This window comes from Orbicella faveolata, unplaced genomic scaffold (assembly GCF_042242905.1).
Source record: "Orbicella faveolata isolate gen_17 unplaced genomic scaffold, um_ofav_v1 contig_2, whole genome shotgun sequence".
Classification (NCBI taxonomy): domain Eukaryota; kingdom Metazoa; phylum Cnidaria; class Anthozoa; order Scleractinia; family Merulinidae; genus Orbicella; species Orbicella faveolata.
The window spans coordinates 14,681,981-14,700,299 of NW_028301547.1; the positions used below are offsets into that span (position 1 = coordinate 14,681,981).

The 18,319-nt window shown below is 41.1% G+C and overlaps 1 protein-coding gene across 1 annotated transcript in view; it reads right to left on the reverse strand.

Moving 5' to 3' along the window:
• Positions 1 to 811: 811 nt before the first annotated feature.
• Positions 812 to 18,319, reverse strand: part of LOC110062953 (uncharacterized) — a 35,607-nt gene continuing 18,099 nt past the window's right edge. The window contains exons 12-22 of the mRNA XM_089289794.1: positions 17,617 to 17,823; positions 16,637 to 16,768; positions 15,970 to 16,125; positions 14,679 to 14,903; positions 13,379 to 14,035; positions 12,095 to 12,319; positions 10,431 to 11,513; positions 9,663 to 10,052; positions 8,853 to 9,153; positions 8,215 to 8,436; positions 812 to 3,224 (exon numbers count right to left, since the gene is read on the reverse strand). Coding sequence (XP_089145920.1) covers positions 1,669 to 3,224; positions 8,215 to 8,436; positions 8,853 to 9,153; positions 9,663 to 10,052; positions 10,431 to 11,513; positions 12,095 to 12,319; positions 13,379 to 14,035; positions 14,679 to 14,903; positions 15,970 to 16,125; positions 16,637 to 16,768; positions 17,617 to 17,823 — 5,154 coding nt within the window. The 3' untranslated portion in view covers positions 812 to 1,668. The remainder of the gene's footprint in view (positions 3,225 to 8,214; positions 8,437 to 8,852; positions 9,154 to 9,662; positions 10,053 to 10,430; positions 11,514 to 12,094; positions 12,320 to 13,378; positions 14,036 to 14,678; positions 14,904 to 15,969; positions 16,126 to 16,636; positions 16,769 to 17,616; positions 17,824 to 18,319) is intronic.

An 18,319-nucleotide genomic window follows, 5' to 3' on the forward strand; every position in this document is an offset into this window, starting at 1 on the left:
ACTTGCCCCTGTTGCATATGATACGAATACGTTCAGGTCCAAATAGAAATACGAAAAATTAGCCGTTGTGGTTCACGTTCTCCAGACAACGCAGAATTTGGTCATTTCACGTTGTTGTTTTGCAAAGGACGACAAAGAAATGTACCAAGAATTATAATGCACGTGCACAGCCATTGTTTTGCTCATTAAACCTTCTGTTTGGTAACGTTCTCGTTGCCGTTGCCGTCCTGTTTTGCGTAAGGTCCCTAATCTAGCAATAGGACGGAAACGTCAGATGACGACTGCAGGGCGTGCGGAATAACCCGGATTCTGTTCTAATTTGACCATACGTCTCAAACAAATCCTATTGGCTGATAAGTGCGCGCGCATTAATTCCCTTTGTTTTTGTCACAATACATGTCGGTAGATTTGTCAGTAGAAGAAGATGTACTATTGTGGGTAGTCTCAAGGCTCTGGATTTTATTGCCTTAGTTGTTAAATATGAGTTGACTGGAGACGGAAATATAAGGAAAGGGAGAATAAGTGGTGTGGAAGGTGCGGTTAGTTTTTGTTTTCTGTTGGTTGATCTAGTTTTTACCGGTAACAGAATACGTACTTTGGACAGATTGATCTTGATCTTGTATTTGTAGAGAAGCAAATTATCTTTTTTAAAAGGAGTCTTAGAGTGATTTACAGTATATTACTGTACAGTAAATCACTGTACAGTCAGTACAAACATTTTCTATGCACATCACCCTAAGGAGGACAATATCAAAACAAGCATGAACAACGCTTTGATTTCATTTTGTTTCATAAATTTTACCTCTGCTGGTAAATGTGGTTCAAGTTTATTTACAACATCTATGAGAATATTTATGCTAATTGACGAATTAAGTGCAAATCAGATAACTTGAACTTCAAAACGATTGTTTTTAGATCTGGGATGAAGATATACATCACATGTAACTAGACTTAACATGGGTTTAATCTTAGAGAAATCGCGCAGTATGATTGTTCGCATTAAAATTTGTTCTTCACGGAATCGCCAGTGTAAGTCAAATCAGCACATTGTGGGCTTTTCCCAAGTAAATAATACCCTGCATATTGTATAACAAAGACTTTTCCAACTGTTGAACGTAGTTCTTTCTTTTTAGCATTACTGATCGGTCCAATCTTCCTGTAATGAACCTTAAGATTGACTATAAAGCTGTAATTTTCACAGCTTTATCCGTTATATTCAATTTCACTTTGTCATTCGACATTTCTGTTTTCCAGATTTTCAGAAGTAGTTACAGGTTGTCCTTTCCATCCTTCCAAATTTAAAACTCTTTTTCAATATTCACTGGCGATTCCGCTCGTCTCAGTAAAGGTGGTGTTTAATACTTCCTTTAAGTTACTGGTGTGCTTAAAGAAATCGATTTTATATATACAGCATTTCTTTAAATTTATGTAATAAGTGACAATCAAAACTACATGATATTCTAACCCCAAAAGAAAAGAGAGCAAATTTTAGCCTCCAGTAAAACTCACTTGACAAGCTCTGGGTAAACGCTACCGTGAAGGGCTACAGTCAGTGCATAAATACAGAAAATGAGAAAGAAAACCGATGAAACATTGACCTGACTGAACGTGCAATGAATTTAACAAGCTTTCTTTCGATTCTAGGGTCTCATAAAGTTCAGTTCATTTTCACACTTCCGACGTTCCGCTGGCGTCCAGTTGTAATTCTTTTCTTTCCCGTGCTGAGGTGTGTTCCGTTCCATCAGTCTCCTCGGCTGGCATAACGATTTTTAATGTGTGCTGCTCCGGATTCGGTCCACTGTCGCCACTGGCGACACTCAGGTTGTCATCCTCTGAATCGGAGTCGTTTTCCGACGGCTCGTCGTGGTCGTCCGAGGATTTCTCCGATCGGTCATCGTCGACTTGTGAGGCTGTCTCTTCGAGTCTCTTCTCTTCTCGGTAGTAGATGAGCTTTCTTACCAACTCTTGTTCGTTGTGCTTTCCCATAATATCATCAAATAGAGGAATGCTGTCACAAATATCATTTTCTGTGAAGTCTTCGTCCGTTTCCAAAACCAACAACATGAGGATTTTCTTTTTCTTAGTGGCGTTCTCAGGTTCAAACCAGTTGGTTTGTCTGATGTCCTCCATACACAAGTTTCTCAGCGCGTACTGCACGTTATCAGATATCTCCTCGATGCTGTCCAAGTTGAGCTCCAACTGGTTCTTAGGCTCCTTGTAGGTGGGCCTTATTGCAGGACCGACCTGTTTGCCGACAGTACGCTTGAAGGTGTGTAACATGAAGTCCAGAATTTCATGGTCATTGGACTGCTTCGATACGTCGTTTGTCACGTCGCTCAGTGCGTCATTTAAGATACCAATGAAAACGTTCATGAGAACGAATAGCACGGCAATTACGTAGGAGAAGAAGAAAATGGGGCCAAGTAGTCGACTTGTGCTCCTCAAGGCATCAAAATCAAAACTTCCGAGTGTCATGGACATCATACTGCCTAACGTCGCTGGAAATGATGCATAGTCACTGTTTTCGGTTCCAAACACAATGAAAGCAAACTGACAGTAGGCCAGGAACAAGATGAAAAACATCAGCATAAACGACATCAGAGGCTGGGACGCTACTTTGATCGTGAGCATGAGAAGGGAAACGCGCCGGTTGAATTTCAACAAACGTAAAAACTTTAAAACCGAGAAGAACACAGCCATGCCTGTCGTAGCGGACACCCATTCGTCAATGAACGCGACGTATTGAAAACTCACGTACTTTCCGGGCGACTCATGCATGTTACTTATACTGTACTTGGTGATGGCCAAGCGCGCGAAGTACAACCCAACTGCTGACAGTGAAAACCCTAGAACTAAAAGTTCTGGATAGTTCCACGGGTCTTTGAAGAATTCTCTTCGTTCTTTCCGATATTTCTTCACCTGCTTGTAGAGGAAGAACAGCAGAAACAGCATGTAAGTTAGTTCACACGCCATTACAAACACCATTTCTGGTCCAACATATCGATACAGACGGATTGTTTGTATTTTAGGACTGTGGTAGTATCCTCCGGTTGGAAGAATCTCTAATAGCAGTGTGATGACGCAGAAGAAGTTGGTCTCTGCGTTGTAGATCGTGAATTCAGCGAAGATAGCTCTCGTGTAGCGGTCAATCCAATTCTGGGATTTGAGTTCCTTATATAGCTCTTGAGCTCCTTTTCGATCGGCTCCAAAATCTGCCACGTAACCTATAAACAGAATTTTAACAACAATAACACATGTTGCTGAAATAAAATTATCCTCCAAGCCACAGGGCTTGGACACGAACACAATACCTGAGATCTTTGTACCCCCATCACCCTCCCCCATTTCTACCAGATTTATAGTTAACGTTCCTCGTCATATGAACCTAAGCAGGAAATATAAAGTTACCCGTATAGTCCATGGGCCAGACCACTTTTCGGTACCAAACCTAAGGACAAGACCCAAGTGTTATCAGCTGATACTACTGCATGAGTTGTTTTCAAATTTGTATGATAACCTTTCTGAATGAGTAGCTTTGTGTGAGTTTTTTTAATTTAAAATTTCCCAAAAAATAGCTTCAGCATGGAAACAAGACTTAGAAGAAGATCCTCTAAATATATGGTCACGATCGTTTTATCAGTATTTTAGATATTTGAAAAAAAAGGAAAACATTTGTATTTCTCCTCGAAGTTGTAAGAAGTAGAAATTTGTGTCAGGATTACACGAAAAACTAAAAAAACAACCAACAGTGTCATTCACATTGTATCATGACTGAATCCAAGATGGCGGCATTCTTGACAGGTGTGTAGGGCCAATTTGTGCTAAAATTTTGGTTCCTTATAGAAAGGAGAAAAGTTTTCAGGGGATAAATAAACAGTAAGTATCTAGGTAAACATTTAGAGAAATCAATTAACTAAATATTAAGCTGATAGTGTCGATTTTTGACAAGAAACTTACAGATCCTCGAAATAGGCGTTCGAGTATATATCATTCGTCATTTTATACGAAAGTTGTAGCAGTAGATGACATAATGAGAGATTTTGAAAAATATGGAGTTTGAAATGCATCAAAAGGAAAATGATATTAAATAACAATTTCATACATTGCTAAAGATGATTTCATTCATATATAGTGACAAAGCTAATTTACAATGACCAGTGCGGATGGTCTTTTGTGCTGCTTTTGTTGTTTATATAAAATCATTTTTGGTGAAGAGCGAACACCTGAATAAATAAATACAAACTTCAGCGCTTAAATTAAACCGGTTTAAAAATGGCTTTTTTAAAACCCTTAAGTCTTAATATTGACGTAGAACCTTGCATGACTGAATAGGTGGCACAAAAAGAGGAAATGTCACGCCTGAAGAACAAAAAACATCGATCAAAAGCGATCACGTTCAGAACAGTCCAGTTGTGCATGTACAATTTCCTGTACTGACGATGATACGGAACTGGACCAAAAGATGAGGAGTCCTGAGGTACACTTGTAAGAGGCGAGCAGCTGCTGTTCGTAAACACAAACACCTTGATATTGCCGAGGCATTAAATGAAGGAGAAATCCCAACATTTACTATCACAGAAAATGTCGTAGCGTGTTTACCATGAAAAAGCGCTTGAAAACAATTTCAAAGCAACAAGCTGAACTGACGACCAACAACCAACGGCAGCTCAGAGGAACTCGATCCGACAGTCCCCTACCACCAGCACAACTTTGGAACATGTCTGCATATTCTGTGAAAAGAAGTATCTTAAGGGAACAAGAAATCGGGAACTCTTGGAACAATGCAGAGATTTGCGTGCAGATCACTGAATTAGAAAATCACCCATGGAAACGAAGGACAGGAGGTTTCTCGCAACTGCGTCGAGTGAAATCGTAACAGCTGAAGCTTGTTACCACAGGATATGCTACAAGGGCTATACTAGGGCTGAGGCAAGTCCCACCGGAGCTTCCGATGGCTGTGGTGAATCACTAGAAGATGAGTTGCTAATCTCAAGTCAGAGGCTTACCAGACGCTTTTCGATTACATCAGATCGGATGTTCTTGCAAACGAGAAAATAGTAGGATTGACTGAAATGACAGAACTACTTCTATCGTCCGTATCTCATGTCTTTGGCTGTTGAAGAAATCAAGTCATCCACAAGGATGCACACCAGACGGAATCTCCAGGCAGAATTTGGCGATGTCCTACTCTTTGAAAATCAGCTGTTAGAAACCACCAGTGTCTTCATATTTCCCGCCAATTTGACACACTTCATGTAGCCAAATACATAACAACCCTTCTTCTGGAAAAACAGGACAATGCAAGCCAGTTTTTTCGGAGTTCAAATATACACCGGGCTGCTACTGACATTTACGAAGCTATTTAAAGAACAGAAAACAAGATGTCATAGTATCCACACCCTTCAGATCTCGCTAAGAGCGCAATGAATGTTCCCAAAGAGCAGGGTTCGTTCTTGCAAACATGTCTGACTGGAAAAAATAGAGTGGCCAGATAAAAACTGTCATCCAAGAGTGCAGAGGTTGATGAAATCCTTCGCCCAAGATCTGATGTTTGGAGTGAGCAGAGGAAAGATTAAGCCATCCAAACAGATCCCTCTTCCCTATGCTGTGAAGACCCTGACAGATAACGTTGAACTCGTCCAAATGCTTAATCGTTGCGGCCACGGAATCGCCTATTCCCAGCTTAAAGAAATCAACACTGCACTGTGCCTTAAGAAAATGACATCAACAAGTGAAATCCCATTGTCAGATAACACCCAGCCTCATGTTGGCACTACTTTGGCATGGAATAACATTGACCGCCTAGAGAAAACGTTATCGGGTGAAGGAACATCGCATAGCGTAAATGGAATAGCGGTGCAGGCGAGGCATTTCGGACCACAACTTCCCCCGGAACCATCAACGCAGATAGTTCAGACCAAAAAGAGGAGTGTCGAGGCACTGGATGCAGAAAATCTTCCCACTTACAATGCAGAAGATGGTTGCGGCTCTCGTTCTAGAAGATTTGTAGAAGTTACCCGCCAAGAAGCTCTTGAAAACGGGCGAAGAAAAAACCTTTTAAGGATCTTAGTGCGACTACATGCGGACGCATCCGAACACAAGCTGCAGCAATGGAGAAAATTCCTTTTGAATCCAAAAAATAAAAAGCCCTTCTCAGAGTTTGTGGTTAAAGGGTGGAGACGGGATTAATACAGAACAAAGTTGACAGGCAAGGTCACTTTTCGTGACATGCGAAAGTGACTGTTACGAGATGAGCTCACCAGCTGCCAATATAGTTGAAGAGCTCAACTCCACACAGGAAGAAGCTGATACCAGGCTTATTCTACATGCAGCTCATGCAGCTAAAACGGGCTACAAGGCGGTGGTTGTGGCATCAGAAGATACAGACGTATTCTTGCTTTGCCTGGCGTTTAATTGCTTTATTCGGCATCCAGGTATGTCAAGTGTGGAGCGCAGACAAGAACTAGATATGTCAGTATCTCCAGTGTGGTGGCAGCGGTAGGAGTAGAACTTTGCAAATGCCTAATTGGTATGTATGTTTTCACTGGTTGTGATACAGTAAGTGCCTTCGCTGGAAGGGAAAAGATAACAGCCCTACGACTTGTCAAGTAACAGACATCTTACCAAGAAATGTTCAAGCAGCTGGGGATGGAATGGGTTCTATCAGATATGCTTTTTCAGAGCCTTCAAGAGTTTACATGTAAGCTCTACTGCTCTCAACCAGGAACTGATAACATTAATGAGCTGAGGTACAGGCTATTCTGCGTCAAGAAGGGTAACATCGACTCCACCCAATTACCACCTTGTGTTGACTGCTTGTTCAAACATGCGGCTCACGCAAACTTCCAAGCAGCCATTTGGAAGCGAAATCTGCAAAGCTGCCAAGGGACACGACCCCCATTGGTTTGGCTGGCGCGAAGACGGTGATCACTTTGCCATTGACTGGATGAGCGGTGACCCAGCCCTTACAGCCGTTGCTAGAACTACTGACTTGCTCGTGTAAAAGGCCATGTCAACTTCCTACCTGCAGTTGCCTGGAAAATGGTTTGAAGTGCACGGATGTGTGCAAGCTATTAGACTGTGACAACAGATGTGAAGATTCTATCGAGGAGTTTGTCTCAGATGACAGCGAAGAAGACGAAGAAATCTAACTTTTATTATCAATGTAACACATGTACAAGCAGTTTCTTATATCCTGAATAATTATTCATATTTAACATTTGCCAAGTGTAGCCATGGAAACCACCCAGGAACAATTTCTTTAAGTTAAATATAAGTTGTTGACATAAGCTCTGAAAATGTTTGAGATTTTTAATAACTGAAAACCAGTGTATGTAACATGACTGTATTTGCATTTGCTTGTATTTGACCGTAGTAATCACATTTGTACCAGTTCTATCTGTTCAGCCCAACCGAGTCATTTGCAATTGATCACGTGATAAGCCTGGTATAGCCACTCATTTGACATGGTTATCATATACCAAACTAAGCAAGAGGAGTCAATGTAGTTTAGAACGAGCGTTCGAAAGTAACTAATGCAATTTACACGAGTACTTTCTTTTTTTTTTTCACATTTTCCGTCTTATTGTTCATGTTTATAATTTGACAAGTGTTGTCATGGAAACCATTCAGGGATAATACCTATAAGTCATATATAAGTGTTTGAAATTAGGTCTGAAAACTGCGTTTGAAGTTTGCAATAACCAAAAATCAATGTATGTAACATTTTCAGGTTTGCATTTAACTGTTATTTGGCATCTTTTTACCAATTCTGCTTATTCAGCCAAACCGAGTGACGTCATTTAATCACGTGATAATCCTAGTAAAGCTACTCATTTGGCATGGTTATCATACACCAATATAACCTAGAGGAATCAATGTTGTTAAAAATAAGTGTTAGAATTTGTCCCTCGTTTTGGTACCAAATGGCTCTTTCCAGGGTCCTGGCCCATGGACTAGTAAGATCATTTCCAATTTTGCCGTCTCCATTTGCGACTTCTGCATGGACAACGATTTATTTCAATTCCTGATTCAAGATATCCCCTACGGTACAGATATTAGATGGCGACCGATCTCAGCTGTGTCTCTGGTGTGTTTATGGGCCGCAGGAGAAGGAAGAACTTTTACAAAACAGAATTCTCAACAAAGAAGAACTAAGGAGAACTGAAACGAGGTGTTACTATTGGATTTTGGATTTGATAATTAACGACTTACCTCCTCCCCAGTAAGTAGCAAACTGTCCCCAGTAAGGGGTGCCTTTCAATTTCCATTGCGTCTGATGGGTCCATGGAGTAGGGTCCAGGTCCTCCGTACTTACATTTGAAGGTGATGGTACCCAGTTCGGCTCATAATGTCCTGAGTCCTCGTTGTCCCAGTCATACGGTACGTTACACTCGTCAAACATCCCATATAAAGCTAAGAGCAGTGTGCATTTGTCTGCGACGAACAAAACAAAACAAAAAAGAAAACAAGCAAAACTGAGGACATGACATGGGATATACCAACAAAAATTGATCGATCAGTTGGTCGGTCGGTTGGTCCATCCGTCCGTCAGTCAGTCAGTCAGTCATTCCTTAGATCTTTTCCTTGGTTGGTCGGTCATTCATTCAATGCCCAAATAAATGAATAAATGAAGAAACGAACTGTTGCAAATGAATAAATTTATCAACCGCGCAATCAATAAATAACTAATCAATCAATCAATCAATCAATCAATCAGTCAGTCAGTCAGTCAGTCGATCGATGAGTCACCCCTTTCCGTTTCTTCGTTTCTCGTAACTCAATCACACCTTGCATCCATTACATTACTAGCGTCTGTCATTATTTTGCTGCTTGCGATCGGAATTACTCACTTCTTAGAACCCTTAGTTGGCGGAGTCTGGCCGTTCCCACAAGTATTGCTGTGCTGTGATCGGCAACGAACCCATCTTCGTATTCAAACAGAACGAGAGTGGAGGCGTTAGTGTATTGACTGCCGGTTGTTTTCACCTTTGTTATCTTCTTATTCTTCAGTCGTGTTACTTCGTGGTTCGTGCTCTCTTCATTCACGAGATCGCTTTCATCAATGTCAACAGGACCATACCAGTAACGCGGCATCAGTGAAGGGACAAAGGTGACTTGTATCCAATTCCAGTATGAGCCAAAATCTGAAACCTGTTACGGAATAGAAAGGCAATTGACATTCAATTCTCACAAGAGAGGATGATCTAGGCTTACATCATTCTCTCTCGCTTCTCAACTCCTAAACTTCTTCAAACACTGGTGGTCATGAATAAATGACATTGCCAATGAATCGTGTAATATCCAGTTTTAGAAGAAACGACAGGTGTTCTAGCCGGAATTTGACCAGCTTCGCGGCTCGTTATGTATTCTATGGTAGATAATGAGTAACGTAGCCGGGTCGATAGTTGTGAAACAAAATCTGAAAGTACTATAGAAAAGGTTTATCAATTTGGTTTTAGAGCCCCTAAATCAAAGATTTACTTGACGTTAAAATACTTTACAATAAAGCAGCAGCCATTTTGTTTCTACGGAACGATCCCAGCTATCATAGCGCGCCAATTTAGCAGACCAAAATTTTCAAAGTTCTGTCGTGAGAACACAGAACAACGGAATGTAATTCCAATCAAATTTTAAGATCTTAGAAGGAAACAGTTTAATACCTCGTCAAATGAATCGAGTCCCGTGTATTTGCCATCTTCGAAGACAGTCCTCATAGCGCTTGTCACGCTGAAAGCCATCGGGTCGCGGCTGCCATAGGCGACAACGAGCAACACTCCAAGGAAAAAAAAGTACTGAAGAACCTCGCGGATAATGGACTTCATCTCTTTTTGCTTCAGTTTAAGCTGACGAGCCGCTTCCAGTTTTTCTGGGTTGGGCGGTTTGTCAACGAAGCCAACCTTGCGAAGGGCTTTCTCTTCTTCGCTGTTCTTTGTCTTGTCGTGAAGTGCTTCTTCGTCCGGATTCAGCTCGTTGCCTTCTTGATCGCTCTCTTCTTCCGCTTTGTTTGGATCTTTAATCACGACTGCAAAGAACATGGCAGCTGCAAACACCTGAGGGTTAATCAAACAGGGCGGAGCACATGGTGGTTTTAAACATGAGTAATGAACGCTTTTTAGCGGAAATACTTACTCTAACACATGATATAGGTCAACTTTTCACAATTCTATTCCGGAAGTTCTATCCCCCTCCCTAGCATTTTGCTACAGCTTTTACACAAACATCACAGACACTCATGTACTGGGTTACTCATATACTAGGTTGTTCGAAACACTGCGAGAGAGCCATGTACCCAAGCGCAAGACTGACAACTGCAAGGCTAGGATTATTGACTCATGAAGACAGACGCAAAAGTCTTGGTCAATCGCTCACATATTAGCCCACCTACTTTATGAACAATCGTAAATAACAGTAGAAAAGAACAAACTCACTTTGAGAGGCTGTGAAATGAGCACGTCCTGCCAAAATGAAATCATCATGGAAGAGAGCCAGCCTTCCGATTTCTCTTTTCCAAAAGTCAGTCCATAAAACACAGTAAATGTCGCCGATACCGTACAAGCGATAAAAACCAAGACGTAAGATATGTACACAAAATAGTGCGGTAGAGTCTTTTTCTTCTTCTTTTTCTTGTCCTTCTTTTTGTCTTCGTCTTCTTCATTATGGGCCTCCGAATCTTTGCTCTTCTCTTTCGCCTTCTCTACCGAAACCTCGTACTTCGTACTTTGGCCATGTGGATCCTGGTCTTTGTCCAAGCTTGTCTTGGCTTCGGCAGGCCGCGCTTTCCGGAAAAACGTCACGATCAAGACATTGACAGGGAGTACTACTAAGCTGCTAGTGATACCGATGGATAATTGTTTTATAGAGAAGCTAAAGGGTCCCACGTGGACCGACGTCCCGGTGGAAGACTCGTCACCAACTTGATAAAACATGGCGTTGGCAAGCATGGTACAGAGCAGAATTGACAGACAACAAGAGAGGCGCTGCACTCGAGTGAAGTTGCTCTTGGCAGGGCGAGTAATCACAGAGAACCACAGATGTCCATCTGTCAAGTTCTTTCGAGCTTCGGTGGAGAATAGCAAATTGAAGCTCGTGAGTTCCTCTTTACTGGCTGGGGTCAGAAGTCGCTCTACACATCCGTCGTCCTCCTCCACTGCCATCCACCGATCGCAAATGAACCACGTCTTCACGTCGGTTTGCACGTCATGTACCATGACCCTGAGCAGGTACCAGGCCGGATGATCCCCAGTGTTGTCGTGCCAAATTCTTAGCGTTTTTAGCTTTCCCAGAGATCGTGGCACACTAAGTAGGAAGTAATCCACGTTTCCCCGGCAGAACTTTCTCCGACCCGGCACTGTGTCCTTCAAGCGACGAGGAGAGGTTTCATCTAAGCCTCCGGTTAGCACCATTCGAACCTCCGAGGATGTTCCCGCCTGGCTGGAAAATCCCGTGTAAATCACCACCTCATACATATACATGTCCCGCGAGTCATTGTCCGGTAACGGAGCCACACCCACCTACGATGTGTTGAGCAAATCCGATACAAAATAAATGACTTTTTCGTTCTGTATGACCAATTAGAAACGAAAGACAGGCATTCAGCCTAAAACGCCCATAAGCTAAGTCACGATTGATTTGAGTTTCAAAGATTATGAATAAAAGAATAAAACTGTCTAAAAAGTGTAGGAGCTGTCACGGCCCAGGACGTCATATTCAAAGAACACGAAAATCCACACGCATGTTGGTCTATTAGTGCCGTAATGGATGAAAAACATATTACCGTCTTTCCTATTATAAAGTCTGTATAGGAGCCAAGTGGCCCATCAGGCCGGAGCTTATCCTGGTTTCTTTAGCATGAAGCGACTAGGAATATTTCTACTACCCCCTGGATGGAACTCTTGTCCATCGCAAGGTCATCCCCAGCATTAAATTCGCCGGTACCTATTTGTACACTTGGGTGGAGACAGGCACTGTAAGAGTTAAGTGTCTTGCCCAAGAACACAACACAACTCGATCCGGAGTCGAGCGCACTGACCATGAGGCCACCGCGCCTCCACATAATCATACCACTCTAAAAACGTCATGAACTGCAGCTTACCTTTTCCAAGTCTTTCCTGTCAGCTCGACGCGCCCACACTACAAGAAGGAAGTACAGACCAAAAATGCCGCACACCACAGAGAAAACCAAAGGATTTTTAAGCAGCTCTTCGAGGGAAACTTTATCCCAGTCGATCTTGTTAGGCGGTACGAAGAAATCACTTGCAAACGACGTTAAATGATTACAGCGACAATGGCGCTTGGTTGGAGTGGTTTTGGGACCAGCCTTGAAGAAAACATTAAAAAGACATTACTATGGAAAAGCTATACAGCCTTCGCGACTACCATCCGGGAGTATGAAAACAGTAAGATAAAAGGAACATCATAAACACTCTTGTTCTTTGGCCATTTCAATTTAACAAGAAATAAAATGCAAACAGCGGCAACAAGCATAACACATGAACTACGCATGATTTGGAACAATAATCTAAAATTTTCTTGACGTTAGAAATGTAGCATGCGAAACGTCAAGAAAATTTTAGATTATTGTTCCAAACCATGCGTAGTTCATGTGTTATGTTTGCATTTTATTTTAGATAAAAGGAACTTTTCCCTTAAAGTTTAATGCCACTAGAAAATAATTTACGTCGACAACAAATCTGATAAGATTAGAAGAAGCTCTTCGAGCCGCTTCTAATTTCTTTTACAGGAAACAACTTTCATACATGTTTTCATTGACCATGCAAACTCCGATAATCTGGTAGAAATAATTCCTTGACTTGAAATGTAGAACTTCCCTGAATACTGGTTTTCATTTGAGTGTCGAAAAGTAATTGGTTTTGCATTAACTCCACTTCACGATTGGCTTAAACAACTCGCGCCTTTTTCTCGTCCAATCAGAAGTCAAACCAAGACCAATCGTAACACATTCGCCCAAGTTTTCCCGCGCTTTGCGTCAGCTACATGTAATAACTTCGAGTTTTGCTTGGTTCGCTGTGTTGCCTGCGTCCTTTGTGATTGGCTAGAGTGATTACTTTGGTTTTGCTTTTACGACACTCAATTGAAAACCGCTCTAATACATAATAATACTTTCGCGGATTTCAGTTTAGCTTGGGTGTCTTATCTTATAAATGTCACTACTAATTCCTAATTTATTGGTTGTCAAGACGTTTCAAAAAAATCGTTCTGTTTAACTAATGAAATAGTTTACTGAATCTGCTTTAAAATCTTTTGTCATATTAAACCTTCCATCCAAGAGTGTATGTAAGCTCTCCGGCGCTCCTCGGGTACGGTGCTCGTGTAAATGTTAAATAAAGAGACTCGTCGTAGCAGAAATACCCTTTACCTTACAACCGTCGTATTTCCATTCCTTTGACTCAGTATGATAGTATTTACAAGTGGCTTCAAATATGGTGATGGTGAGATTGTTCTTCTCTGGAGTGCTTTCTTCTGTATCAATCTCTTGGTTCGGAGTCTCTCGTCGCTTCCTCCGAGCCGTGGTCTCTTGAGCAGACCCATTGTAGTAGAAGCCACAATACCACAGTCCACTGGCCGTCTGGTTCATCATTTGTAACTCGTCGCTGCCTATAAACAACTGATATCGATCTGAATCAGATACCGCATCATTACACGACCCGTTACCAGGCTCCACGGGATCTTTCGGTAAAACTTCAACAAAGTCGAAGTCGGTTTGTGTTGGTTCGGATCCTTTCTTACACAGTACCTCCGTCATTGTGTTGTTATGCGCAGGAATGGCCCAGACATAAATCGCACTCATGTTGTTAGTCACGTTTAATTTCAGTACTAGCATGTCTCCTTTGGTGATCAGATGATAAGACGACTCTGCCGCTCCATTCTCCGCAGGAATGAAAATATCCATGTATGTAGTCAGATTGGACACGTTCTTAGGGTTGCCGTTTTCGTCTTTTATTACTAATTCCGATACACCACTGTCTACCTTCCCTGCTCCACTACCATAAGGACTGCTACCATATGATGACATCTATGGACAAACAGGAGTATCATTCTTCATTCACCGCTACACAAACTTAGGCCTCGAGCACACTAACGTGTTTTCGTTTGAAAACGCATACGTTTTGATGCGTTTTCGCCTATCGTCCACAATAAAACGCCCGAAAACGCTAATGACAACGGAGGCTTTCGAAAACGGTGTCAAAAGTGGAGTGTTTTGACAATGCATCGTTTTAAAAACCCTCCGTTTCAAATGTGAACAGGTGGAAACGCAGGCTTTGAAAACGCTGACGGCAAAAAACGTCACATACTGTCCCTTCCATCAGCGTTTTCAAGCGTTTTAGTATAGACGATGTGGGAAAACGCAGAAAAGAACGAATGAAAACGTAGTGATGTGGACTGGTGAAAACAAAGCAAAAACGCTAGTGTGGGCAAAGATATTTTGCTTCTTCGGGATGAAAACGGAGACTTTTGAAAAAGCATTAGGGTGGCCGGGGCCTTAAATCGTTGAAAATGTAACTACAGGTATTTTAATATCATCCAGCGCAAGCGAGGAAACAAGTTGTTTAGGAAGCAATGTGTTTCTAAGAGTACCTCTCTGCACGTTTACACGCAACAGTTTGTTCAAGAGTCAAATTTTTTTTCTCCAAAGAAGCATGAAAGATAGGACTTACCTCCATCTGGACAGCCTCATTGGAGTCGTTACCAACAGCCCCACCGAGATTGCCAACACAGCTTCCCCCGACACCTACGTCTGTAATGTCTTCTGGGAAAGCTTTACTTGCCTTCAAGCTACAGACGCTATTGTCCACTGCGAATTCTTCACCAGGCAACAAAGACGCCCCAGCAGATTCTAGAATCTTGTTCTTGACATCGAGTACTTTTTGCTGGGCTGCCGACTAAGAAGGTAGGCGGAATTATTCAATGTTCATCATCTCCGTTAAGTACAAATACCTGTGTAATTGACTCTTTCTAGACTAGTACTGTTCTACCTAGCATATCACTACTCAAGGAAGTTGTAGACCACGGATATAGACCCGATATATAGCGGTCAGGTAAAGTTGCTTGGAGAATACAGATACAGTTAAAGCCCCTCAGCCAATTAGAACTACTTGCTATACGCAAGATCCTAAGGTCGAGTTGCTCAAGATAAAGTTGCAATCTAGGAGAAGTATTAACTTTGAATGTGGTTTTGGAAGTTACCATTTCTCTCATATTATTTTCTAGTTTCAAACGTTCTTTATAAACAGAGATAAACACTTTGAAGCAACAGATTAATTTAATCGGCTTTCGAAAACGCTGTTCTCGTCATAGAGGTTCAATTTGCTTAAAAACATTTGAGGTTTATAGAAAAACCCACTCTTTTTTTTTCCTCATACTCTTCATAGGTTCTTAAAAGGGCATTTTACGAGAATGACTTCGAAAGCTCAAACCCTAAAGATAAGTTAAAATGCATTATGGAAACTTTGTTATAATGATCTATTCTTGTATAAAGTTACTCTTTACATGTAAGTGCTACCGAAGCTAAACAGGGATGATATAATTATGGATTAATTAGAAGGTTGTGCTGTCAACTGAAAAAGTCTGGCCTTTTTATTTTTCAAATTCTATCGTCCTTTTTTGGAATGCTCGCTGATACAGGTATCTAGTTACAATTTGCTCTCCCTTCAACAATTCATTTAATGTCTTGGTATTCTAGGAACATTTCATGTAAAACCAAAGGTACTTTGTCATAATTTTAGCACTGCTTTGACCACCAATATTAGGGAATAACAGTTTTCGGCTGGTCCAGTTTTTCTCTTTTTATTTTCTAGCGGGAAACCCCTTGTTTGGTTGATTGGGTTAAAAAGATTGATAAATATTTGAACAACCGTTTCAACTGAAAATTAATGGTTGGAAAGGTGTTGCACTGAAAAACGTCGACCCAGTCAACCGATTCAACAATTGCAGTATTTTTTTTTTTACCTGATCAGTGTCATTAGAGGACTGCGTTTCATCTGAAGACTGTAGCACAGCACCTATGCTTCCCATCAGAGAGTCAGCCAGGTTTTGACGTTGCTGGGAACTCATTGGTTGTTCAAGAACATTCGCCATTTTCTTTACGCTCTCGGCTATTTTATCCTGAAAATGAGAAATATTGATATTTATTCCATATCAGTTCCACAAATAAATACAAAAATATCATAATAAAGCCGTGGTCAAACGCTGCATGATAGTAGACGACAGATGATTCGCCCTAACTATCATCAACTATCATTCATATCGTCAAACGGCCAGAAGACGCCACTTTCCTGCTTTCCCAACGTCCTGAGTGTATCATAACTCGATGATGCACGCTGCAGCATGAATCACTCGTTAAAGGAGCTACGTCACGGCTTGGGCATCTTGAAAAGTTTAGCCTAAATTTTTCAAGTTCGACGTTTGTAATCCATGTTAATCTTCGCCATCCTTAACCATCCTTGTTCCTTCATGGTTTGTTAGTATCTCTTTGGTTTTCTTCTTTCCGTCCTATTATTTGCAGGTTTCTTTCAATTTAAAGATACCTGGCCAAAATAGCTGAAAATGCCGTGACTGAGCTCCTTTGAATGATGATGATAATGATGAGCTATTTCTAGTCTATAAAGTACTGTACCTTTGCATCATCAGAAATCGTGGACGAAGGGCCAGACGTAACAGCGGCCAAAGCTCCCGATTGCTTTAAAGCGTCTTCAGGGTTTGACGGGGGAGGGAATGAAGATATTGCTGACACGAGTTTTTCCTTCATCTGTACAAGAAAAACAACAAGAACAGTTAAAAGACACACAACTGGATAAGACATACCATGTGGGGTGGTAACGTTTCTCGAATTATGTTGTTATAATTTTTTGTTTGATAGCAGGCCGCATTTTCCGTGGTTTACACCCAGACCATATAACTAACGTTACAACATTAGTATTCTAACCTCAAACATAATGGAGATGTTGTAGCTTTATTTCTATGGCCTATAAGAGTGTAGATAATGAAAAAAAATGAGATCGATCTTGTAAACTAACACTAAAATTTTACCTGCAAGTTTAAAGAAAGATTTGTTTGAGAATCGCCTGATTGACAAATTCACTCTATCGAATACTTTTTTCTAACGATCCGATTTTCCGAGCGGTCACGAATAATTGACGGTAATTGGTCTACAAATAGCTTGCTGCACATGTCACTATGAACTTGTGTTGCGTTACATGTTAATTTAGTTTCACTGCCTCTCCTTCTTTGACCATAGCTCTCGACAAATGAGCGGGTGAGAAGTATATAACTATATATAACTAACATGCTTCTTTGCACTGAGTTTTCAGTACAAAGAAAGTTGAGAGTCACTATGCCTAAAAAAAGTGTTTCTCATTTTGGTAGCTTTCTATGTCCATGGCTACTGCTATTTTTCACACTTGTGACTTAATATATTCATAACTTACAGCATTTCCATCTTTTTTCAAAGGGTCCCGGCAAAGGCTGCAGGCTGTAAGCCTAAGGCGAATAACTTTTTTTTTTTAATATATATATATATCTATTTATAGCCAGGGAACGTTTTACTACGGAGTTTTCCAATAAGTCCCATGTAGCATTTTTTTTTTTTTGTTATACCTCTGTCTCTTTCTGTAACTGCTCCTCATCTTTCTCTTGGGAACCTGAGTCTGTATCTCCTTGGTCTGAATTCAAGGCAGAAGCGATTCCACCAATCACACTCAGTGCCGCATCAGGATCACCCTCGCTTAACAAATTATCAAGTTTTGCTGCCTCTGCATCCAGAATGGCGGCTTGTTGGTCGGCGCTTACTTCAGCCATTTTAACCTAGTACGAAGAAGGGAGCAAACAGAAATAGTTAAAAAAAGGTCTGATAATGTCACCTCCCCTCCCCGTCACGGGATCGAAGGCGTCTACCTTATTCCTTTGAGATGATGTTCGCTTCTACTCGACCTCCTGATTCAACATCTTTGCTCTCCTGTTGGTTTTGGATTGAGATACGAAAGTGCAAGCAGCACTTAGTAGCCATGCATGGGATAAAATGAACCGCCTCTTGTTAAGAGATCTAGGAACCTGATTTAACCTTTAGCCCTGAAATGTGGTAATAAATATTTAATCTTCTATTTCTTTTAATTTTAAACCCACAGAAGTTCTGCATTTGAAAACGAAGTATAGAGCAAAGTATATTTAAATTTAATTCCAATTCATCAAGATTTTTTATAGTTTTTGAAGAGAAACATCAACGCTGTTAATTCCAGATACTGTGAGATAATTGAACACTCTGCGACCGAGAAAGGAGAGACTCATAAAACTGTTATTATAT